Source organism: Carlito syrichta, unplaced genomic scaffold (genome assembly GCF_000164805.1).
Source record: "Carlito syrichta isolate Samal-C Ts95f unplaced genomic scaffold, Tarsius_syrichta-2.0.1 Scaffold288075, whole genome shotgun sequence".
Taxonomy (NCBI): Eukaryota; Metazoa; Chordata; class Mammalia; order Primates; family Tarsiidae; genus Carlito; species Carlito syrichta.
The window spans coordinates 43,363-68,813 of NW_007232171.1; the positions used below are offsets into that span (position 1 = coordinate 43,363).

Here is a 25,451-nt window from a genome sequence, read left to right on the forward strand (position 1 = left end):
TATCTTTATCTCAAAATATAGAATAAAGGCGGAGAAGGTGGCTGAAAGTTTTGGGGTGGAACTGATAAGTTTGATTTTAAACATGTTAAATGGAGATTTGTGTGGGTAATTTAAGCAGAAACATCTTTAAACCAGGCAAAATAGTAACCAAAGGTAGGCCCAAACTTCACCTGTATGATGACCACTTGCATACCTAATCCTGAATTGTACCCCACATCTTTAAAATAAAAAAAAAAAATTTTTAAACAGGAAAGTAGGTGACTACCAGGTTGAAAATGCAGGCATGTATGGCTAGATGGGAGAAATTATAGGTTATAAACTGAAGACAATAAGGTGCAGGGAACAGAACTCTGGGATGTGCAGATATTTAAGGGGAAATTAGAATAATTCACCTTCACAGAAGATGAACTGAAGAACTGTTAAGAGCCTTGAATGGTCAACACGTCAACACTGGAGGGAGGTCAAGTGACATATGGATTCAAATGTGCCCATTACAATGAGGAACCAGAAGATAAATAGGAAACCTTAGTAACAGCAGTTTCATCAGGTAGCATAAATGACCTCAGATTGCATTGATCTGGGCTTAGAAACGGTTTTCCGGAAAGAGTAGAAGCATTCTGCTTCTCTGATACTAAAATTTTTTTTTGCTTTGAGTAGGACAGTGCTGTTAATAGAAATACTTTGCAGTACTAGTTGATTCATATTCAAGTTTTAAACTAGTTTTTTTCTAGGTTAAATTTAATAAAATATTTAAGGAACAAATTTATAATTAAAATATATATATTGTTTTTCTTTGAAAAAGCAGCACCTCTTGGGAAGTATTGTCCATACCACAGGAGGCTTTCAGAAATGATCAGGGAGGTTTTTGTGGTTTTTCCTTCTGAAAGTGTTTTGTTTTAGTTTCCTCTCCACCCTTGCTGGGGAACCAAGAATGCTATTAATGCTATTATTGCTATTGTTTTACTCTGTGACTTTGTGTGACAGCTGGGTATGATTATTTTTTTAGTTTCCTCATTGACCCAACAGTAAACCAAAAAGGAAGACTAGGTCAACAAATGTGATAGCTGTTAAGGCAGCTGTCACTTCTGATAATCTGACCATAACCATTTTTCTTTCCTTTTCCTCCAGTGTTTTTCTAAGCAGCTTTAAAACAAAACACTGGGAGTAAATAGAAATTGCTGCTGCTCCCATGATCAGGACCTGGTACATTATTGTCTGGAAAACATGGTCAAAACACATGTGTTCCATAGCAGCCTGCCCACCTCTGTTTTAGGAAACCTTCCTGTGGGATTATGTCCACTGACTCTTCAAAACTTGCTGAGATCCAGATTTATGATTGAACTGATGTAGCCCTTTCAATTTGATGCATGCAGTCCTCTACTAATTACTTGGGAAGTTTTCCACAAAATGTGGGTCAAATGCAGAATGAGAAGAACTGCCCCTAAAATAGTGAGCTTTCTAAATGACCCAGATAAAAGCACATTTTTTGGTGTGTGGTACAATTGATCTGACACAGCATATTCTCTATATGTGTACTTCACTTGTTGACCAGTTTTTCAAGGCTCCACATGAAAAACAAAAAAGAACACTCTTCAAATCTCAAGCTGCAGATGATCAAATGTGCAATTGTTATGTTGCAGAGACCAGACTAATGTTCTAGACTATTAGAAATTTTGTTTGATGACAGATTAGGCTCTTAAAAGACTGGTAAAAAGCATGTCTTTGAAACTGATGGTGAGTACTGGGCGGGGGAAATGGTGGATTTTGAAGATTTATGATATAAAACCCAAAAGCTATCTTTCAACATAAAGTAAGTTTCAACATAAAGTAAGTGGTTTTGAATACTTTAAGTAATTATGCAAAGTGTTTTCTTTAATTTTTCTTTATTTATAATTTATTTATGTTATTAAACATATTGGAATTGAAATTAACATTTTCCCCTTTTTGCTTTCTTTCTTGAGCAGGTTGTCAAGTTATTAAGCAACAAAAGATCACAAGCAGTTGGAATATTAATGTCTAGTCTTCATTTAGATATGAAGGACATACAACATGGTAAGTATAAAAATACAAATTTCGCCTTTGAATATTAAAATTCAGGCTGAAGGATATGATATCTGGTAGTCAAGTTATTTCATACTGAAAGCTTTTGTGCATATTGAAGTTAGCATATGTCCCATAAGTGCTATCAAGCTTTCTCCCCTGTTTTCTTCTGGAAAAGATACTATTAATTTGGCTATTCTTTTTGTTCTATACCTTGCTAAGAGTCTAGTTCTCATGTGACATTATCTTAGTTAAGGCTGCTGTAACAAAAAATAGACTGGGTGGCTTATAAATGACAGAAATTTATTTCTCACAGTTCTGGAAGATGGAAGTCCAAGATCAGGGTACTGGCATGGTCTATTTCTGTTGGGGACACTTTTCCAAGGTTGTAGGCTGCCATTTTCCTCAAGTGGCGGAAGAAAGGAAAGAGAGCTCTCTTGCATCTATTTTACAAGGGCACTAATCCCATTCACAAGGATTCTATCCCCATGATCTCATCACTTCTTCAAGATCCTACCTCCTAGTACTATCACATTGAGGGTTAGGATTGCATCATCTGAATTATGGGGGGGCACATACATCCAGTCCATCACAGCTATATTTAGTCTGAATGAAGAAATAATTTTTATGCCACAAGAAGTACTGGTTTCTCTGTGCTCTGTTAATAGTTAAACCATATATAAAGTATTTATTTCTGGATACCATGATCAAAGAGTTATTGATAAACACTAGTGTGAACCAGATAGTGAGATTTCTCTCAGCCATTGATGATACTTGGAGAAGAGAGTCCACCTAGGAGAAAAAAATTGGCTACTCCATGATCAAAGGGTTATTGGTAAACACTAGTGTGAACCAGATAGTGAGATGTCTCTCAGCCATTGATGATACCTGGGGAAGAAAGTTCACATAAGAGAAATTGATTAAGCCTTAAGTCCCAGTTGTGTGATGAGCTTATACAAAGAAAAGGATGATTATAGATGTAAAACAGTAAGCTAGATTGTCATGTTTAGTGATGAAATGAAAATAACACTTTTCAAAAGGCTGAGTGACCATTTGTTTCTGATGTCTTTAAAGCCTTAGATGTGTTCCTTAGTGTTCCTGTCCCAAGACACTGTGAGATACTGAAAGAGTCACTAAAGCGAATTCATTATGCATAACGTTTTAGAGTGGAAAACTGGTCCCTCCTCTTCTACTTATTTGGGACAGCCATAGGGTAAATTCCTGGGCTTTGCTACACATAGGGGGATTGAATAACCACTCAAGATCATTTCAAATTATTCTTGCCTAGTTTTGTTACTGACAGCATCACGACACCTGAAAGCAGATTTTCATGACCTTTGGTTATTTCTTTTATGTTGTGGTTTTAATTTATATTTTTAGCCAGGCTTATAAAATATTTTCTATGTTTGGAATTAGGGTGATTTTTAAAAATATTTTTCTAAATGGCTTTAGTGTCGATATTTTAATACTTGCATTCTACCCTTCAACTGACAAGTATTCTTAGGCATATCCTCCTATCATGTTTATGCTGAGAGATACTTTCCAAAGGTGAATAGAGGAATATAGCTTATATTCAGAATGTTCCTTAAGCTGCTCAGACCCTTAGAATAGATTTAAAGCAGATTGAATTATCCAATGGAATGCCAGTTTACCTATTAAAGAAATATGGTTTCAAGTATAACACAGACCTTATAAATCACGGAAGCATTTAACTGGATTTCTAACTTACCCCTTTATGAGTGTGGATTCTATTTGCTGGGCTTAAAATATTGTGTGGAATAATTCATAAATAGCACAGGCTGGTATGCCCTGTCAATTGGTGAGTAACTCTTAATCACAATTTAAGTTTTTATTAAATTGTTTTGATGGTGAGGAGACTTCCTCAAGCTGAAACATTTGGGATAGTAGTCATAGAAGAGAATGCCATGGCTGGCGCCAAGAAGTTCTTGGTGTTTCTAAAGCTGGCAGATGTAGCCCAGTTAAGTCATAGGATGAAATCTGAAAATAATGATATGGTCTTTTCCTTCAGTCAAATATTCAACTCGGGCTGAGTTAATAATGAGAACCGTATGAACCAAGGAGTCCGCCTGACATCTGTGTCTGTGGTAAAGCCAGTGAGAGTTCATTGAAAATTTGCTCGCTTAACATGCAACACTAGCAATAACATGGCGTGAAAGTCAGTAGTTGAAGGGTCATACAGAATTATGCATAAACTTTATCCTATTAGGATGTGAAGTGGTTTCTTGAGTCACTTTGAAACACTGCACATGATTTTTTAAAAACAGCTGCCTTCCAAGTCTAAAGAAGCAAGTAGTTGAGTCCTTCTGCGGATAAAGTCTGTTCTGAACTGTGTATTGTCTGCAAACATGATTTTCATGTGTGAATCACTTGTGGCCTCTAGAATAAACTTGACTTCTCTCAGGATAGGCCTCCACTGAGAAATCTACAGAAGCATAAACATCACTGATTTTGGATGTAGAAGTGGCCACAGAATTTATCCAGACCTTCAATGTCATTTTACAGGAGAGCAAACTAAGACTTGGGAGTGGTCCAGTTTTTTTCTAAGTGCTGTGTGGCTCGTTAATGGAACAAATTGAACTTGCACCCAGGCCTCTTAATTAACCAACACTGTTTTTTTTTTTCAGTTAGATGTGCTGCTTCTCCAGAATCATACTTTTCCTATGACCAGCATTGGTCTCTCTAAAACAAAGTATATGTCATATTGTAATAAACATCAGTAATCATTTTCCCTCCTCTTCTTGCCTGTCAAAACTCTTGAAGTGAATTTACTTTGGGGCATTTCTATTTTAAAGTGCCCTGTTAGCAATTTGTGTGTAAGGAAGGCTTGGATTCTAGGTGTCAAATGTCTCATCCTGGTCCTACTGCCACATCCACTGAACATGTGTCATGCTCAGCCTCTAATGTGAATGCAAGTTCTTTCCCATGATAGCAGATGTAGCGAGTTCTCAGCAATGGAGACAGTCAGAAGGCAGAGAAGAGAGAAGAGATCAGGTCCGTGACTAGGTTTATTAGGCACCCCCAAATAATTAACTGTGTATGTGTAAACGTTATAATAAAAGCCTTAACTGCTGGAGTGCAGTAGTGAATCTATCCTATAGCTACTAAACTAATCTGAAGTTATGACAACACGCCTCTGAAAAACTTCACTCTGTGGTTTTGGTTTGATTTGATTTCTCTATTTATTTATATATTTGATTCTTTATTTATTTATGAGTCAGGGTCTCCCTGTGTTGTCATGGCTCACTGTAGGCTTGACTTCCTGGGCTCAGGTGATCCTTCTGCCTCAGTCTTTTGAGTAGCTCACATGCCACCAAGCCCAATTCACTTTTTCATTTTTATTTTTGGAAAGATGGGGTCTTGCTATGTTTCCCTCGAACTCCTGGTCTCAAACTCCTGACCTCCAGCTATCCTCCAGCCTTGGCATCCCAAAGTATGGTTTAGAATAATGTAAAGTCTAGGATTTGTCCCTTATTTTGATAGAGGATGTGCCCTTTCTTTGTGCCTGTGGGTTTAGGATCAGTTTAAGCTCTGGGGTCCCTTCAGGCAGTGCTAATGGCTTATCCTTGCGTGAATTGGTTTCCCTAAATTAGTATAGCCCTTTAAGTCCCAGGTTATTGTGGGGAGGATCTAGAATCTGCATGTGGAGTGGGCCCTGGGCTTTGATATTTGGCTTCTGGCCCCATGAAACTGTGAGTAGAAAGTTCACATTTGTAGGGATAGGCACATACTCTCAGGGCAGAAGCAGTCTGTGAGCCAGGTCACTTCTCTGACTTCTCTCTTCCCTCTGGTTTAGCACAGTAAGTCCTTACTACCTTCTCAGTTCTTTGATGCCGTTATGATATTTTGTATATCAATTTTAAACTTCACTTTTAGTTGGTGTCAGTGGGAAGATTGTTTCAAATAATTTAACTTGTTATTCCTATAAGTTAGTGTTATGAGAATATCCTACAATTTCATAATAATATTTTAGTTTTGTGAAGATTGTTTGACATTTTTATGTAACACCAGGGCCAAATTTCAGGGGTCACAGATCTTAGGTCCATTTTTTGTAGAAAATGGTGTCTGCAGAAGAATTTCAAATTTCATAAGGCTTGGCTTTATCCCTCCCAATCTCACTGCTAGATAGACTATTACTATATAATGTATCATTCTAGCTAGGTTGCTTTTGAGAGTAGAAGGGGATGATATCAATAACATTGCCCGCAAAGCAAGTGTAAAGTGAAAATTCTGCAGATATAATAATAGCATGATAACCCTACTACTAGTTCAAACTGAAGTAAGTGTCAGATCGGGACCTCACTCGTACGCAGATATTTATTAGATGGATATTTATTGGTGATCAGGAACAAACAGCTTGAAAAACTTGTTTTGTAAACCTGAAGTTGCATAGCACCTTGTAGGTGCTTTTATCATGGTCTTATCCAACAGGTTTGCTCCAGACAGATGCAAACCCATCACAGAGGCAGGAATCCTTTCCTTTTATAGTCTGTACCAGGCAACTAGAAACCCAACGCCAGCCAGTGGTTGAACCCAACACTGTTTTAGTGATGGAACATTTCTAAGAGATGTTAGCTAATGCACACATCTTGAGTAACTTTAATTTTACCAGTGAAAATCATTTCAGACTTTAGTATGCATATTTAAAGCCTCAGTTGTTGATTTAGATAGTAATAGCTGAATAGTTGGCATCAGCTGTCTCTGGCATAGTGTTTCTTACATAGTGCTGTCCAACCATCTATGAGATATAGACTCTTATTATCAGGACCACTAATGAAACCTGGAGTTGAAGCTACTTTAACTGAGTCATGCATGCTATGACATTCCCTCTGCAAATATTTTTCATTTTTATTTTTGAAGCAGTGTCTCTGTCATCAAGGCTGGAATGCAGTGACACAATCATGGCTCACTGCAGCCTCAACCTCCTGGGCTCAGGCAATCCTTCTGCCTCAGCTTCCTGAGTAGCTGGGACTACAGGCATGTGCCACCATGCCCAGCTAACTTTTTGATTTTTTGTAGAAATGAGGTATCACTATATTGACTGCACTGGTCTCAAACTCCTAGGCTCAAAATATCCCCCCCGCCTTTGCCTCCCAAAGTGCTAGGATTACAGGCATGACCCTTCGTACCTGGTCTGTAAACATATTTTTATAGAGATTATAGATATTGTAACAAGGAATACCTAATACCTGTGTAAGGGTCCCACCCATTAAACTTATTGAAATGAGTTTAGATCTCCTTCAGGGATGGCTAGCCCAGTGTATTAATAGTTCCAATTCCTTCCTATCTTTTATGTCTGCCCTGTCTAAAGCCAACTGAAGCTGTGGGCCCCTGGTCAGTGAATGCTAGATTATGTCCTTGTTGAAATTTCTGTCTAAACATGATTTATGGAAAGCACGTCTCCAAATTAAGTGAGATAATTATAGAAACTACCTAGCATTCTGTCAGAAATATAGTTAATACAGTCAAACAAAATTGTGACTTTTTATTACTTAGTCTCGAAGCCTAATGACTGTTTTCTCAAATATGTTTTATCTTAAAAATATAGCTGAGGGTAACTTACAAGGACAATACACAGGTTTTTTTGTTGTTGTTGTTTAAATCGGAAATTCCAGTATTGATTGTCTTCTCACTGCACCTGCATCATGCTACTTCTCTTTTGATGTCATTGGTCTTCCTCAGAAGGGCTCAGAGCTAAGAAGCCCAATCCTGCGAATTGTTTAGGAAGAAGTTACCTAAAGTAGCAGGTACCAAAAAGAGAGTTGCTGTTAGTAAATAGGATACATATTCTGTGATCTTTCACAATCATGTCTTTTTATTAGAATTTGAAGAGATGAAATTAACTATTGTTTTTAATTTTACTGCTTCCTTCTCCCCTCGTCATTACTGATAATTATGTATAGTGGTATAGAGGAGGGGGTATTTATTCCCTTTTTACTGTGGAGGAAATTGAGGCTCATAGATTAAGCCGGCCTAGTTCTTGGCCTCAGTAGGGCCAGAATGACCATTCAATTCTTTTGACTCTCAGCTCAGTGTTCCCTGCTCTGTGCAGTGTGTTAGCTTATAAAGTGAGGGCATGTGTTACAAAATGGAAAGATCCAGCATATACCAAAAAAAACAAAAAACAAAAACAAGAAACTGGCAAAGGGAATATAATTTTGGCCACCAGTTGTTGCATTTTTTAAGCTTATTAAAATGCTAAAAAATATAAATTGAGCACATTTTATTTATTGTGTTCTCTCTCTCTCTCTCTCTTTCTTTTTGAGTCAGAGTCTCACTCTATTACTCTATTACCCAGGCTGGAGTGCAGTGGCACACTTATGGCTACTATAGCCTCAGCCAACTGGGCTCAGGTGATCCTTCTGCCTTAGCCTTCAAAGTAGCTGGAACTATAGATGCAGGCCACCACACATGATTTTTTGATTTATTGTAGAGATGAGACCACCTTGCCAAGTTGCTCAGGCTAGTCTCAAACCCCTGGCCTCAGGCAGTCCTCTTGCCTCAGCCTCCCACAGTGCTGGGATCACAGGCGTGAGTCACCACACCCAGCTGTGTTGTCATTTTATACAAGTTCCCCAGTTCTTTAGAGAAGTAAATTTGTTAATTTTTTTCACATCTGTGAATTAGATGAGAAAAAAAAATACTTTCTAGAAAATTATGAATAGAATTGATTGTTCTTGATTGAACCAAGCAAAGATACACGAAATACAGTCATGTATTGTATAACAACATTTCAGTGGTGTTCTCATAAGCATGATGGTGGTCTCATAAGATTATAATGGAGCTGAAATTTCCTGTCACTTAGTGACATTGTAGTCGCAGTGCAACACTTACTTTTTCTATGTGTAGATACACAAATAGTTACCACTGTGTTACAATTGCCCACAACGTTCAGTAGAGTAATGTGCTGCACAGGTTTGTAGCCTAGGAGCAAATAGGCTATGCCATGTGGCCTAGATTTGTGCTAGGGCTACATCATCTGGTTTTGTGTAAGTACGCTCTAAGATGTTAACACAGTGATGGAATTGCAGGAATAGGGTCTCATCAGCAACTCAATCTTCTGGTGCCTTGATCTTAGACTCCCAGCTTTCGGTAGAATGAGAAAGTAAACGTCTGCTCTTTAAGTCACTTAGTCTATGGTATTTTGTTTTGGCAGTCAAGCTGTCCAAGACGAATTTGAATCCTAAACTGTCACTGGCTAGCCGATTAAACCTGCGTAGATTGCTTCATATCTCTGTTCCTTAGTTTCCTTATCAATACATAGGACTGTAAAATCAGTTCTTGCCTGTAAACCCTCCCCCCCATACATATTAAGCACTTGATAAAATCCAAATTAGTTGTTCCCTCCTTCCTGTATTTCTTAGGAAATAAGCAGTGTTCATTGGCTTGGGAGGTGTTTGAAACTTAGGGCCACCAGTGAGAGAGAGAACTTAAGGGCTGTACTCCTTTTTTTCATTGTTGTGAGTGGGGCTTCACTACATGCCTTTGCCCCTGGGACCAAAAGAGGGAGTAGAATGCAGGAGCTTCTGATGGAGTTTGGAGTGAGATAAGGGGGAAGACATGGGAGTTAAGTTCAAGGAGAACATGTCTGAAGCCGATTTGATTGTTGTGTAGTGTGGGTTTTCCGCCAGTGTAACTGAAATACTTTTAATATTGGGCTATAACCATTTCTGTTTTCTGAATGGAGAGAAATACGAGAATTGTTTGTTAACATTTCTTAGAAGTTGAGTATGGCTGCATCTTTCGACTATATTTTATCCACAAGGAGAGCAACTTGTTTGGGAAACTCAAAAGGCTAAAGCCTCCCATAATCGTATTGTTTCTTAAATGCTGTCTCTGTGCTGTGTGAGTCAGTCATATTTCATTTTCATCACTGATGGCTCTGGGTGGCATGTGAAGGAAGGTGGTGGTAGGAGTTTGACTTTGTTGGGGAAGTGAATCTTGGTGTGGGCCATGAGCAGGATCAAGTAGAGACACAGACGGACGTTTTTGTTTCTTGCTTTGGTGTTTTATTTCTCCGGGTCATTAAACTAGTTTCTAGCTGTGAGTATAAAGTATAAGAACACTTTGGTTCTTTTAATAATAGCCATTCTAACAGGTATGACTTGATATCTCATTGTGGTTTTAGCTTACATACTGCTTATGATTAGAGTTTACATATTGCTTATGATTGTGATTAGAGATGCTGAGCATTCTTTCAGTATCTGTTGGTTTTTATGTTTTCTTTTGCGAAATATCTGTGGAGAGCCTTGGTTCATTTTCTTTTTTGAGTCAGGAGTCTCACTTTGCCAACCAGGCTGGAGTAGAGTGGCTCAGTCATGGCTCATGACTTTCTGGGCTCAAGCAATCCTCCCACCTCAGTCTCCTGAGTAGCTGGGAATACAGGTGTGTGCCACTACATCCAGCTAATGTTTGGGTTTTTTTGTAGAGTCAAGGTCTCGCTATGTTGTCCAGACTGGTCTCCAACTCCTGGGCTCTTGCCTCGGCCTCCCAAAGCACAAGGATGACAGGCGTGAGCCACCGTGCCTGGCCCTTTGTCTATTTTTAATAGGGTTATTTGTTTTATTGTTATTGAGTAGTTTGAGTTATTTATGTGTTTTGGATATTAGCCCTTTATCTGATGTACAGTTTTCAGATTTTTTTTCCCCAATCTATGGGTTGTCTCTTAGCTTTATGAATTGTTTCCTTTGTTCTACAGAAGCTTTTTATTGTAATAAGCCTCATTCATCTATTTTTACTTTCATTGCCTGTGCTTTTAGGGTCTTATCCAAGAAACCACTGCTCAGACTAAAGTCATGGAGCTTTTCCCTATGTTTCCTTCTAGTAGTTTTATGGCTTCAGATCTTACATTTAAGTCTTTACTCCAGTTTGAGTTGATTCTCATATAAAGGGTGAGATAAGGGTCTTATTTACATTTTTGGGTATGTAGATATCCAGGTTTTCCAATATCATTTATTGAAGAGACTGTATTTTCCTTATTATGTGTTTTTAGCACCTTTGTTGAAAATCAATTGAGTATAGATGTTTAGGCTTATTTCTGGGCTCTCTATCCTAATTCATGGGTTGATGTGTCTGTTTTCATGCCAGTACCATGTTGTATTGCTTACTATCGCTTTGTAATATATTTTGAGATCTGTTAGTGTGATGCCACCAATTTTGTTCTTTTTTAAAAAAATCAACATTGCTTTGGCTGTTTGGGGTCTTTTGTGGTTCTGCACACATTTTAGGATTGGTTTTTTTCTATTTCTTTGAAGAATGACATTATTATTTTGATAGTGATTGCACTGAATCTGTAAATCACACTTTGGGTAGTATGGACATTTTAACAATATTGATTTTACCAATCCATCAACATGAATAATCTTTTCATTTATTTGTGTCATCTTCAGTTTCTTTTACCAATATCTCATACTTGTCAGTATACAGATTTTTCACTTCCTTGGTTAAATTAAATTTTCTCCTAAGTATTTTCTTGATGCTGTCATAAATGAAATTTTCTTTCTTTCTTTCTTTTTTTCCTTTTTTGCATTGGGAGTCTCACTCTGTCACCCAGGCTGGAGTATAGTGGCAGGATCATGGCTCACTGTAGCCTTGACCTTCTGGGCTCAGGTGATCCTTCCACCTTAGCCGCCCAAGTAGCTGGACTACGAGTGCAGACACCACGCCCAGCTAATTTTTTAAATTAAATTAAATTTTTTTTGTAGAGATGAGGTCTCACTATGTTGCCCAGGCTGGTCTTGAACTCCTGGGCTCAAGCAATCCTCTTGCTTTGGCCTCCCAAAGTACCAGGATTACAGGCATAAGCCACTGAACCTGACCTTAAATTTCTTAATTTCTTTTTCAGAGTTTTTTGTTACTGTATAGAAATGTTATTGATTTTTATAAGTTTATTTTGTATCCTGCAATTTTATTGTATTTGTTTATCAGTTTCAACAGTTTTTGGTGGAGTCTTTAGAGTTTTCTATATGTAAGATAATGCCATCAGCAATCAGAGACAGTTTCACTTTATGTTTTTCTGTTTGGAGATCTTTTGTATCTTTCTCTTGCCTATCTGTTCTGGCTAGGACTTCCAACACTATGTTGAACAGAAGTGGTGAGAACAGATGTCCTTGTCTTATTTCTGATCTTGGAGGAAAAGCTTTCAACTTTTCACTGTTTAATATGATATTAGCTCTGGAATTGTCATATATGGCTTTTATTGTACTGAGGAACATTTTTGCCTATGCATAATTTTTTTAGAGTTTTTATGAATGAATGTTGGTGAGGATATGGAGAAGAGAGGACTTTTGTACACTGTTGGTTGAATGTAAATTTCTACAGACCTCTTGGGAAACAGTATGGATATTCTTCAAAACACTAAAAATAGAATTGCAATATTATCTAGCAATCCCACTTCTGGATTTATGCCCACAGGGATTGAATTCAGTATGTCTTGTGTCTCTGCACTTCTGGTGTTCACTGCAGCATTAATTCATAAGAGCCAAGATATGGAAACAACCCAGATCATCAACAGATGAATGGATTAAAAATGTGGTATATATCCAAAATGGAATACTATTCAGCCTTAAAAGTCAGGAAGTTCTGTCATTTGGGACAACATGGATGAACCTGAAGGACATTACTTTAAGTAAAATAAGCCAGGCACAGAGAGACACACACTATATGATCTCATCTAAACAAGTTAAGGTCATAGAAGTAGAAAGTAGAGTGGGTACCAGAAACTGGGGGGAGGGATAGATGGAAGAAGGGGAGATGTTGGTCAATGGGTCAAAGTTTCAGTTAGATAGGAGGAACAAACTGGTGTTCTATTGCGTAGCACAGTGACTATAGTAACTGATAATGTTATTGTATTTTCAAAATAGTTAAAGAGGATTTCAAATGTTCTCATCACAAAGAAATGATAACTATTTGGGATGGTGGATATGCCAAATATATCTTTAAAAATCTAGAAATACCTTTTCTGAATCCTGGAAACTTGGTGACTGTCTTCACGTGTATTTGGATGACCTCCACAACCAGCTTTTACCCTGTTGGACTGCCACTGGATCATTTTTTTTCTTATGACGTTTTCTACTAAACAGGTTATAGATTACAAACTCCAGGTCTTTCTTATAGAGTCTGGTTTCATTCTTAGAGACACAGACTTTTTCAACTTGTCTATTAATTACCATAAGAAAGTTTATCTATAATCACTTGTTTATTTTTGAAATATTCTCAAAAACTGGGCTCAATGTGAGCAGTGTTGTTTTTTCCCACTAGGTTTCCAGTGTCTGGTTTTTTTAATGAAATTCAAGTTTATAAGGCTTGCTTAGAAATTGCTTCATGCCCCCCCTTTTTTACCTTTATTTTAAGTGTTTTCCTCACATGGGATATAGAACTTTAAGACCTGTTTATTATATTTATTGAGACATTAAAAATGTAGTAAATGCTATCAGGAGGTTGAGTGAATGGTTTTCATTGAAATGCAAAGTCACTTAGAATTAGAAATCTGAGAAGAAAGTGGGCTCCAGTGAGCCTGTGTAACATTTTCATCAGTTGTGACCTTGTGGTGGAGAAAAGTACATGTTGAGATAGTACGCTTTCATTAAAACCTACTTTTAGAAATTTAATATCAGAATATGTTTTAATTTAAAATATTAGTTCATTACCTAGAGTTGTTTTTTTTTTTTTTAAACAAGAAGAAAGACCTCATATATCATTTGACATCACACAAAGATTATTCAGTCGAGGTAAAATGAATTATAATAAGTCTTTCATTACAGGTTTGGCAAACCTGGGTTGAGCTTAGCTTATATTTTTATGACATTTTCCCCCCAGTTGGACATTTTGATTATACTTTTACAGGAAGAAGGAACACAATACTTGAGGTTGGACTGATGCTGTGAGCTTTGGGTATGGTTATTCTTTTCCTTAATTGCACTTACTATTTGAATTATTTATCATGTATTTGTTTGCATGCTCATTTTTGCCAACTTTCTGACCTCCCTCTAAGAGGGTAACTCTGTGGGCCTTGAGACAGCCCACTGCAGCTCAGGACATTTCTCCCTATAATGCTGCATCTGTTCTTTACAAGCATTGGGTGATTGTTAATGGGATTGGGTGGGACCATATGGAGCATTCGAGGAGGTGGAGCCCAAATTTGAGTGAAGAGCCTTCAGTGTGCACCTGTCACTAAGCACATCAACTTTGACCATCAAACCATTTTGCGTTAAAGGTGTGGTTTTGGCAAAATTATTCCTTTTGCATAACCTTTGAGAAGGGTGGGATTTAGACTGTTATCCGTGGGGAGGAGAAGCCTCTTTGATAACTAGAGTCATGTTTGTGTTTTAAACGGACTTCTTTAAAGTTTTGTGTGTTTTGACAAGCACTTCTCCAGCATCCCAGAATGACCCTTCTCAAGATACTTTCTGGCTTTTATAAAGCGGTCAGATTGGCATGAGGATCTCAGCACACTGGAGGTGAAGTGAGGATGAAATGATTGACCCTTTCCACGTTTCCCATATAGAGCCATGTGCCCTGCTGCTGAAAGGTGTGTTCTAGAAATATTTCATCCCAATCACTGTCATGCATTTTCTTTTATGGTCAAGCATGAATACAGTAAGATCTCTACTTTCTTGATAGCACTTTCAGCCAAACACCTTTGAATACATTTTGAAATTTATTAAACAACATAAATCAACTTACTATGTACACATAATTAAGAAAGTAATTTTTACAGAAAGGCCCACAATGAAAAAAAAGCACAATTTCCCTGTATGAACTTTGCCATTCCATGACAGATGATAAAAGAACGCATTTTCCCTTATTTGAGCTACTGCAACCTAATAGCAGTCTCATCTGAGGAAGTGGTAAAACTTAGGAGGAGGTTCTCTATCATTGTCAAAAACAGTATAACATTCTTATGAATTAAGTTATGAAAAGAATTTCTGAATTGAGCAAGACATTCAATCGATTATCTGCACGCTTCTTATTAATGCCACTTTTTTATGATTCGAAACTTAGAGACAGACAATTGCTGATCATAATGATGAGCATTTACAATCAGTTCTATGTGTAGGCTTGTAACAACAATATGAGGTGGGTGATGTTATTGTCTCCATTTTAGGGATGAAAAAACCGAGGCATGGAGTAGCAAAAGAACATTAATCAGCAAACAGTCTGGACCCAGGTCTCTGTGTGGAACCTTTGCTATACTTTCTGGGAACTCTCAATATTGGTTATTGTATCAGTGGCTTAAGCTGGAAAAATGGTGTATGATTTCTTTTTTCTCTTTTGTGGTTCTTGAGTATAAAACCAGTCTACTGGCTGGTGGCTATATTGCTATTGGTAGCACTCTAGTGTTGTGCCCTATAGCTGGAGCACACATCCTTACCCTGTGTGTGGGGGTGGTATGAAGAGGAAAGCAGAGAGGGGAGAGATACACAGAGAGGAAAGAACTGCTGTGGAGGCTGCCAAGAGGTCACTTGGTGGATCACTTGTAGATTTTGCTTTAAAAATTCATTTTATTTTTACTACCTATCATATTTTCTGAGTTCTGTGATTCAGATGACTCTCAGGTGTGCTTTGCCAGAGAAAGCTGCAGAGCAGGGGGTACCCCTGTATGGCCAACTTCTGTGCCAACTAGAGAGATAAGGAAGAGAATGCATTCAGAGACTATGATCTCCTTAGTAAAATACTTTCATATGATTATTAGAGTACATCAGAGTGATCTATTTTGCTGTACTCACGAGCCCTTGTTCTTCCCACAAAGGAAGATGTCAACATTCACCTCAGGGAGGCCCTGAATCATTCATTCCCACTACCTTCATTTCTTCCTTGATTTCTTCTGATGTTTCATCATGTATTCTTTCAAATGTTTATTGTTTACCTACTTCGTGCCAAGATGCATTCCCAGCAGTGGGATACAGAAATGAAGACAGATAAAAATCTGGGTCTGTGTGGAGCTGACATTCCAGTGGCGGGGTGGGGGGTGCAATGAAAAAGAATAGTAAAATGTATGGTATGTCAAATGGCAATAAGTACCATGGGGAAAACAAACAAAAGAAGGCGATGGAAATAGAGCACAGAATAAGAGGTGAGGGAGTAGTCAGGTAAAGTCTGATGAGAAGTTGACATCTGAAGAGCATGAGGTAAGGAAACCCATAAAGATCTTTGGGAAGAGCATGCCAGGGAAAAGGATCCATCAAATGCAAGTCTCCTGAGGCATGCCTAGAGGGAGCTTATAGGGAAGGGTAGTTGGATGTGTGTTTGGGGTAAGTATTGGGAGAGGCAGATCATATAGGGCCTTGTTGACTTTCTAGGAACTTTGACTTTTACTCCAAGAAAGATGAAATACCACTAGAGGGCTTAGGTGGAGGAGTGAGTGATCTGTTTTATGGCTCTTCCAAGGAATGCTCTGCTGCTGGACAAAAACAGAGGTCAAGGAAATTAGACAAGAGGAGCAGTGAGGAGACAGTCACAGCAATCGAGATGGTTGGTGCGGTGGCCTGGGCCAGATTGATGGCAGTGGAGCTGGGAAAGACAGTCAAATTCTTCATATGTTTCAAAGGTAGAGACAACAGGATTTGGTGATATCAACTGTGAGAAAAAGAGAAGGTGCTGGGATTATTGGCCAGAGTTAATGAATGGTTACAGTTACATTTACTGAGATGAGGAAAACTACAGAACAAGGAATTTTAGGAAGGGGAAGATGAGAAATTCCATTTGGGATATGTTAAATTTGAGGAGCTCATTAGATGTCTGAGTAGAGATGTTGGACAGTTGAAAATATAATTTCTGGCTAGGCTCGGAGGCTTGTATCTGTAATCCCAGCACTTTGGTAGGATGAGGCAGGAGGATTGCTTGAGTCCAGGAGTTTGAGACTAGCCTAGGCAACATAACAAGTGTCTCTTCAAAACCAAGCAAACAAAAAATCAGCTGTGTGTGGTGTTTGTGTGTGCCTGTAGTCCCAGTTGCTTGGGAGACTGAGACAGGAGGATCACCTGAGCCCAGGAGATCAAGGCTGTAGTGAGCTATAATTGTGCCATTGTACTCCAGCCTAGGTAAAAGAGTGAGACTGTGACTCAAAAAGAAAGGAAAATATAATATAATTTGAAATTTAAGGAAGAAGTTTAGACTGGTGTTACAACACGGGATTCATCAGCATCTTGACAGTATTCAAGTCAAGGGAGTGAGTATGGGTGAAGAAGAGCAGGATCTAAGTATTAAGTCTCAGAGTTGAGCACTCAGAGTTTGCAGAGAGAAGAGGATGAGCCAACAGAGTGGCAAGTTGCTAGTGAATTAGAAAATCAGCAGAGAATTTTGTCTTGGAACCAGATGAAAAAAGTTTAAAGGAAAAGACAGTGATTCGCTTGGTGAGATGATCCTGATCAGTCAAGTTATGGTGTGGTTATTGGGGACATTGACAAGAGCAATTTGGTTACATGATGGAGACCAGACCTTGTTTGTCTGAGAGAGAATGGAAAGAGTTATTTGGAGACTCCAAGTATGGACCATTTGCTGAGAAGCTGGTGGAGGTAATTGGTTCAAGAAAGGGCATTCTTCAATAGCGAGGAAGTGTAGAATGTTTGTCAGCCATGCAAATAATCCCTTAGCAATGGAAGAATCATGTGTATAAGAGAGGGGAGTCACTGTTATAGTGATGCCCCAGAGTAGGGGGAGGGGAGGAACTAGTGCCAAGTGGAAGGGCTGGCCATAGATGGCGCACTGCCAGTTCATTCATAGGAGCACAATAAGTGCAAGAATATGCAGTACAGGGGCAGTAAAGTTGGGTGAAGTAGTGATAGAGCTTTCTGGGACTTCTCTTTGAATTGTTGCTCTTTGCTTAGTAAGGTAAGAAACAAGGTCATCAACTGAGAATCCAGAAGTTGAGAGGGAAGTTGGAAATTTGAGGAGACAGGAGATGAGGCTTGTAAGTAGAGAGAGTGACTGGGTAGGGAAGTATAGTATGATGGGGAGCAATGAAGAGCCCACTTGAGGTTAGTGGCCATGACTTTAAAGGTGTTTGTATTTCTCTCAGTGATGTTCAGTGCAGGATGCAGGCATAGAGTAGGTGAAGAAGTGGTTTTAAACAGGGTTGAGGTTTTGCCATTTGAGTATGATAATTTGGGGAGGCATAGAGGAATTAAAGGGTGTATGTGGCTGGGCGCAGTGGCTCACACCTCTAATGCCAGCACTTTGAGAGGCTGAGGTGGGAGGATTACTTGAACCCAGGAGTTTGAGACCAGCATGGGCAACATAGTGAGACTTCATCTTTACAAAAAAAAAAATCAAAAAATTAGTTGGATATGGTGATGTGTGCCTGTAGTGCCAGCTACTTGGTAGTCTGAGGCAGGAGGATCACCTGAGTAAAGGAGATTGAGGCTAAGGTGATCATGTTCATGCCACTTCATGCCAACCTGAGCAACAGAGTGAGACTCCGACTCAAAAAAGAAAGAAAGAAAGAAAGAAGAAAATATAGTTTCAAATTTAAGCAAGAAACTTAGGCTGGGACAAAATGGGACCATCGGCATCTTGATGATATTCACAAGGGGGGCCCAAGGAAAACCAGAGTTACCTTTTAGTATACTTGGAATTTGTTCCTCATTTGTTCCTCTGGATCAAATAGTCAACCAAAGTTTTAAATTTTGAGAAGGTTGCCTCACAATGTACAGAAGAAACATCCCATAATGGGTATCAAGCAGGGGACTGATTGTTCCACCATGACAATGTACTTATACTGTGGTGAGTTTTCAGTTTTTGACCAAAATACATGACCCTCATGCTCCACCTTCCCTATTCACCTGATCTCACCTGAAGTGACTTTTTGTTTGTTTGTTTGTTTCCCTGATGAAAAAAAGTCCTCAAAAGGTAACATTTTGTCGATGTGGAAGAAGTGAAATAAAAAACAACAGAAGCACTAAAAGTCATCAAAATTGATGAGTTCAAAAACTGTTTTGAGCAGTGAAAATGCATCTCAATAGGTGTATCACATCAAATGGAGAGTACTTTGAAGGTGACTGAAGTTTAAACATGTAAGAATAAATGCGACCAGAGGAAGTGAGGGTCATCTGGAAGCCCAAAAATCTTTATCTGCATGCAGCCTACTTGTGCAGTTAAAACTCCCTTGTGCAGTTAAACCTCCCACATCTCCATAATAAAATAAAATTTAAACAAAATAAACACACACTTTTTTATAAATAAATTTCAGTTCTTTGGGGTCCCCCCTCGTAAGTCAAGGTAGTAAATGCAGATGGAAATGAATATAAATCTAAGTTTGGGGGAGTGCACATAAGGGAGGGAATAAATAATGGTCTGTGGTTAAGAATGTGTGTTAGGACTTAAGGGAAGGTAAGACACTATAATGGAGGAAGGAGATGGATAGATCATGTGTCCTGATGAGACTGACAAGAAAAAACTTTTAATCATTTATTTGAGGTGTCAGTCATCTGAGATCATCCTGTGGACACCTTAGCTTCCTCTAACCAAATAAACATGCACAATTAACATTGTTAGTGGAAGATGCAATTATTTACCTGGGCATACTTCTGTGTTTTCCTTCCTTTCAAGTGAGACCTCGTTTGCCATCACAGTCTTCATGGCACAGGCTCCACTGGGCTGAATAATTTTCCACAAACCTGCAAGGTTTTTTCAACATCCTCAACATTATAATCTGTTTGAATCAACTTTGTTGTTGCTTTTAGTGTATTCTAGATGTGTTAGGAATTAGATTAAGTGGAAAATAGAGGGCAAAGAATGTATTCTGTAGAGAACATATTACATATTTTTAGTAGCTCTGTGTGGAAAGAAGGCAGAATGCCCAAGATTCCCTCATTTGCTCATCAAACTTGATAGTAGTTCACCTGGGAAACTGAGTCTTAGCATGGACAATTGGAAATTGTTTTAAAAACAGGTTGTACGTTTGCATTGCTTCCACTGAACAGTTAGTTCTGTTAAATGTTTCTTCCACAAAAGGAACATAAGCAGTAGGTTTTTGTTTTTTTTTTTGTTTTTTTTTTTACTTACTAACATTCACATAAAGGTAAATTTGAAATATTTATGTCTACACATAAAATACAAATAATTAAATGTAAACAGAAAATTTGATTACCATTTTGGTGGGTTGTTGAATAATAACATTGAGAATTTTTCATAATAGTCATTTGGATAAGAACATAAATTGAGTTATTTGAGGGACCCAAGTTGATATTAATTACGTCCTTTTGAGCCACATATATTTCTTTTAATTCTTAAAATTTTTCCTTTTAAAATCTGATATGAACAATCTATTTTAGACCTGCTAGTTCCTACGATCTTGGTCTGCTGTGTTCGAATACAGTTATATTATGCCTTTCTGTCTTAAAGAAAAAAAAAATGGTAAATAAATGGAGAGAGAAGGAGTATCAATATTATGCCTCACCCAACTTTGAGTGCCCGCATCTGCTAACATTACCTTATTTACCTGAGTCAAGACTTCTGAAATATTTAGATGTTTGATAAATAGTATTGGGTTCATTTAAATTGTCACTAACAACTTCATTTAAGTCCTAATAGGCATTGCCATTCTTTGAAATATTTGAACTGTCTAAAATAGTTTCAAAAATGTACAATTTACACTTTTGAGATGAATTATCTATTTCTAATTCTAATTAACTTATCAGCGGTCTGATGAACCCTAATTCCTATTATAGTGTGCATGTGTTAATGTTTCTTAGTGCCCATGTTTTAAAGTTTAATTCCCAGCTATGTAAACAGGAATTTGGGACTCCTGGCCTCACTGCAGCGGAGCCATTTGAACCAGCAGTGGTGGGTCTGTTGTCATTATCTTGACCACAATCTTTGCAGTGTTGTATTCCCATCCTCTACTGCACATAGCAAGAGGTCTGGGTGTCACCAAGACATGATGTCACTGTTCTAGCATCTGTGATACTCTTGAGTGGTAATATCAGAGTACTTAGCGAAAGACTTAAAGTGTTGAAATATGATGAAGGCTGGGGAGTTAGCTTTTGGTCTCAATTTTAACTCATTCATTCTGTGCCAAAAAGGAATTTTGGAAGGGAGGCTGAGTTTTCCTTTGTGGTAGCCTGGCAGGTGGGAGCAAATACACATACTCTTCTCTCTCTTTAGCTAGAAGAGAGGGGAATGGAAGGAGATGTGATATTCTTTAGGAAATTGCTTCTTGAACAATGAGGATCATAATTTCAGCTGAAATTAAATTTTTAGTGTCTGGAAAAGTATTATAGCCACTGGCAACCTTTTCCCTCCCGAGTCCACCCCCACAGATACATTGAGATTGACTCTGTACACCTTGAAAAGAAGAAACAAAGTCCAGCATTGCTTTTTAATGGTTTGATTTTCATGAAATTATTTATTTATAGGCGCATCCAAGGAAAAACATTAAAGGATTTTTGTAATGGAAGAAGGAGGTCACAAGTACATCAAGCCAGGTGTGGGACTATGGAGACATTTCCTAAATTTTAGTCCAGTTCTTTGGATGGATTTTTGAAGAAACACTTACTATTCATACAGCAACATGAGCTTGAACTGTAATTTTGATCTAGTTGGGCAGAGTAGGGGAGGAAAAGATGGAGCACATCTCTACTGAAAACCCATGCTGTGCAAGGTAGATTAAATCCCTCCTACAACCAATGGCTTCCATCTAAAACTTTTCTCAGCACTGATGCCTAGCCTATATTTTTACTGTTTACATATATTTTCAGTGATCAAGGGACATCAGGAAGCTCTGACAATAAAAATGGCTTCCTTGAATTAAAAAAAAAAAATTCCTGACACTATGAAAGGAGGACAGATACACCTTGCTTAATTAAATCAGAATGTGTGGTGTGTGGCAGTTGCAGAAGTGCTAAAAGTCACTGGAGAGTTAAAATAATTGGGAGAATGTGCTTGGAGAAGCAATATTCATAGTATTCTTTGTCAAGGCATCACCCTAAACAGTGGTAGTTAGTGACCTCAGGAGAATGGAAGATAGGAGGACCGCACAGTAGATAGAAGGAAAATTCCTCCAACAGCCTATTTTCCATTCACTAATCAGCTATAGAAGTTTGATTAAAGCTCATGAGTGTAGGAATTAGAATAGAGACAATTCTATCTTATATTTGAAGAGTTTCCATTTTACTTAGAAGCAACTTTTTATTTGTTAAAAGCACATCAGCGAAATCCTGATATTTAAAACTTTTCCCCATATTTAATTGATCCCTCATTCCTTTAGACAATCATTCATTCTTTTTTTTAAACTCTATTTTAATGTTATGCAGTATAAGTGGTGATTTACTACATACATAGGTTGTGTGCAGGTGAAGTTTGGGCTTCTAACTGGCACTCTCTTCTCCCGATAGTGGACCAGGAGCCCAGTATGTTGCCATGTGTCACCCTCCCTCCTTCCTCTCTCCCTCCCCTAACAGTGTCCAGCATCTGCCAATCTCACCCTTGCCCTGGTGTGACCAGTGTTCAGGGAGGTGAGTGAGAACATGAGGTATTCAGTTATATGCTTCTTTGATAGTTCACTTAGTACGATGGTCTCCAGTTGCATCTAAATTGCTGCAAGGGCCATGACTTTGTTTTTCTTTATAGCTGCATGATATTCCATCATGTGTATGTACCACATTTTCTTTATCCAGTCCACTTCTGATGGTCATCTGGTTGGTTCCATGTTTTTGCTATTGTGAATAGTGCTGCAATAAATATACGTGTGCAGGTGTCTTTTCATAGAGAGGCTTATACTCCTAAGAGAGGGATTGCTGAATCGTATGGAAGCTCAATTTTTTGTTCTTTGAAGAATTGCCACACTGCTTTCCATGGTGGTTGAACTGATTTACTCCCCCACCAACAGTGTAGACATGTCCCCTTTTCTCCACAGTTGTGCCAGTATTTGTTGTTTTGGACTATTTAATGATAGCCATCCTTTCCAGTGTTAGGTGGTATCTCATTGTAGTTTTAATTTGCATTTCTCTGATGATAGTGAGGCTGAGCAATTTGTAAAGTGTGTTTATTGGCTGTTTGTCCTTCTTTGGGAAGTGTTTGTTCATGTCCTTTGCCCCCCTTTTTTAATGGTGCTGTTTGGCTTTTCCTTTCAATTCATTTGAGTTCCTTGTAGATCCTGGATGTTAGGCCTGTGTCTAGTTCATAAGTTTCAAATATTTTTTTTCCCATTCTTGTCGCTTTACTCTTTTGATGGTTTCTTTTGCTGCAACAGCTTTTTGGTTTGTTTAGGTCCCCTGTCTATCATAACTTTTGTTGCGATTGCTTTTGAGGACTTGGTCATGAATTCATTACCTGCTTTGATAGCCACAAGAGCATTCCCTACATTTTCTCCTAGGATTTTATATTTGAGGTTTTACATTTAAGTGCTTGATCAATTGTGAATTTATTTTTGTATATGGAGATAGGTAGCCATCTCTATTTGGGTAACCATTTTTCCCAGCACCATTTGCTAAATATGGCTTTCTTTCCCCAATGTTTATTATTGGTGACGTTGTCAAAGATGAGTTGATCGAGGGACCAAGTTTTTATTTCCGGATTCTCTGTGCTGTTCCGTTTGTCTGTGTAACAATTCTTGTACAAATAACATGCCATCCTGGTTACTTTAGGCTTCTAATATAATTTAAAGTCTGGAAGTGTGATACCTCCTGCTTTATTCCTTTTGCTGAGGATTGCTTTGGCTATTTGTGCTCTTTTTTGCTTCCATATGAAATTCTGTGTTGCTTTTTCTAGGTCTGAAACATTAATTCTTACACTTTAATATGTACATCACAAGAGAAAAAAAAACTGTCATTAATTGGTCAAATAACAATATGACTTAACATACACACATATAAACCAGTGCATTATATTTTTGCACATATTTGCTACATGATCATGTAAGTAAACATTAAATTATTTCAAGGGAATTGTGATAAGTATTATGTGGCTGTTAAACTTTTCTCTCTCCTTCTTTCCTCCCTCCCTCCCTCCAGAGTCTCACTTCTGTCACCCTGGCTGGAGTGCAGTGGCATAATCCTAGCTCACTGCAGCCTCAACCTCCAGGGTTCAAGTGGTCCTCTCTTCCCAGGAGCTGGGACAATAGGTGCACATTACCACACTCAGCTAATTTTTAAAAAACGCAATTTTTTTGTAGAGATGAGGTCTGACTATGTTGTTCAGGCTGGTCTTGAACTTCTGGGCTCAAACGATTCTCCCACCTTGGCCTCCCAAAGTGCTGGAATTACAGGCATGACCCACCATGCCCAGCCAGATTTTTCATGTTTTTAAATAGTTTGGAAAAGTAGTCATTAAGCATAGACTAATTAAGGTCATCTCTATAGAACAGTGAAAACCTTTGCCATAAGATTTCTAATTTTGGATTGGAAGATCTAATCTTCTTAGTCATATATTTCTTTCTTTTTTCTTTTTTTTTGAGAAAGCAGGATTTATTGAGAGGACAAAAAAGCTCCCACAGTGGGAGGGGGCCCAAAGGGGTTACCCTTAGTCATGTATTTCAAATTCCCAACTAAGTTTTCTTTATTTTTTATGAATTTTTATTTGTAGGTGACTAAGCATCTTAATTCTTTCCCATGCCTCAACATTTCTGCCAATATATAAATGTTTACATATGCTAAAGTAGTTAACTAAGTGAACATTTAGGTGAATTATTTTATAAAGGAAATTTTTTCTCTTTAAAGTTACGATTATAAGCATTGTGTTGATAAATTCTAGCTTTTCTGCTTTGGGTTTTTTTCATAGTAAGACATGTTTATGTAGAATTTTGGTGAAAAAAGTATGATTATTATAGGTATGAAAGTCATTTTGGCATAAGACATTTTTCCTGTACTGATAGATTCTGTGCTTATGGAGTAATATATATGCTTGCTTTCAAAATAAAATTTATTACTGTTCCCTTTTTAGAGCATGTTTTGGAAAACAGTGGCAAAATGTGATCCCAGAGTTAGGGTCCTATTTCCAGGGGAACTCACTAAGCTCTCTTTTACAAGAGCATAAATGTTTACCTAAGCAAGAAGGTGAAGTTCGTTATGCCCAATAAAGGACATTTTGCAGTGCTGGTTTACAGAAAACATTCAACAGACAGTGGATGTTTTACATAAAGTACAGTGCGTTGTTTGAAACTTTTTGCTCATCTATACACTATGCTTAAAATAAACACTATCTGGGTATACGCCAGTCTTTTTTCCTACCTCCCTTATTCCACACCCTAGATTTTGTCACCTGCCAAAGTCAAATAAATCTTATCTAAACAGTTGAGATAAGCACTGAGTCGTACCCAGTATGGTCAAATCAACAAACCTCTCCAAAAACAGAAATGAAATACAATATCGCTAGATTAAACAGTCTACAATGGCAATCATGTTTGCATTTAAAGATTTTATTCCAAAAGGATCACAGTCTTGGTATCCATTTTTTTC

General features: G+C 38.0%; 1 protein-coding gene across 1 annotated transcript in view; it reads left to right on the forward strand.

Annotated features, from left to right (window-relative positions):
• Nucleotides 1–1,965: 1,965 nt before the first annotated feature.
• LOC103255377 (formin-2-like) overlaps nucleotides 1,966–25,451 on the forward strand; it is a gene marked incomplete at its 3' end in the record, with an annotated part of 160,241 nt that continues 136,755 nt past the window's right edge. Inside the window, exon 1 of the mRNA XM_008053331.1 lies at nucleotides 1,966–2,052. Coding sequence (XP_008051522.1) covers nucleotides 2,013–2,052 — 40 coding nt within the window. The remainder of the gene's footprint in view (nucleotides 2,053–25,451) is intronic.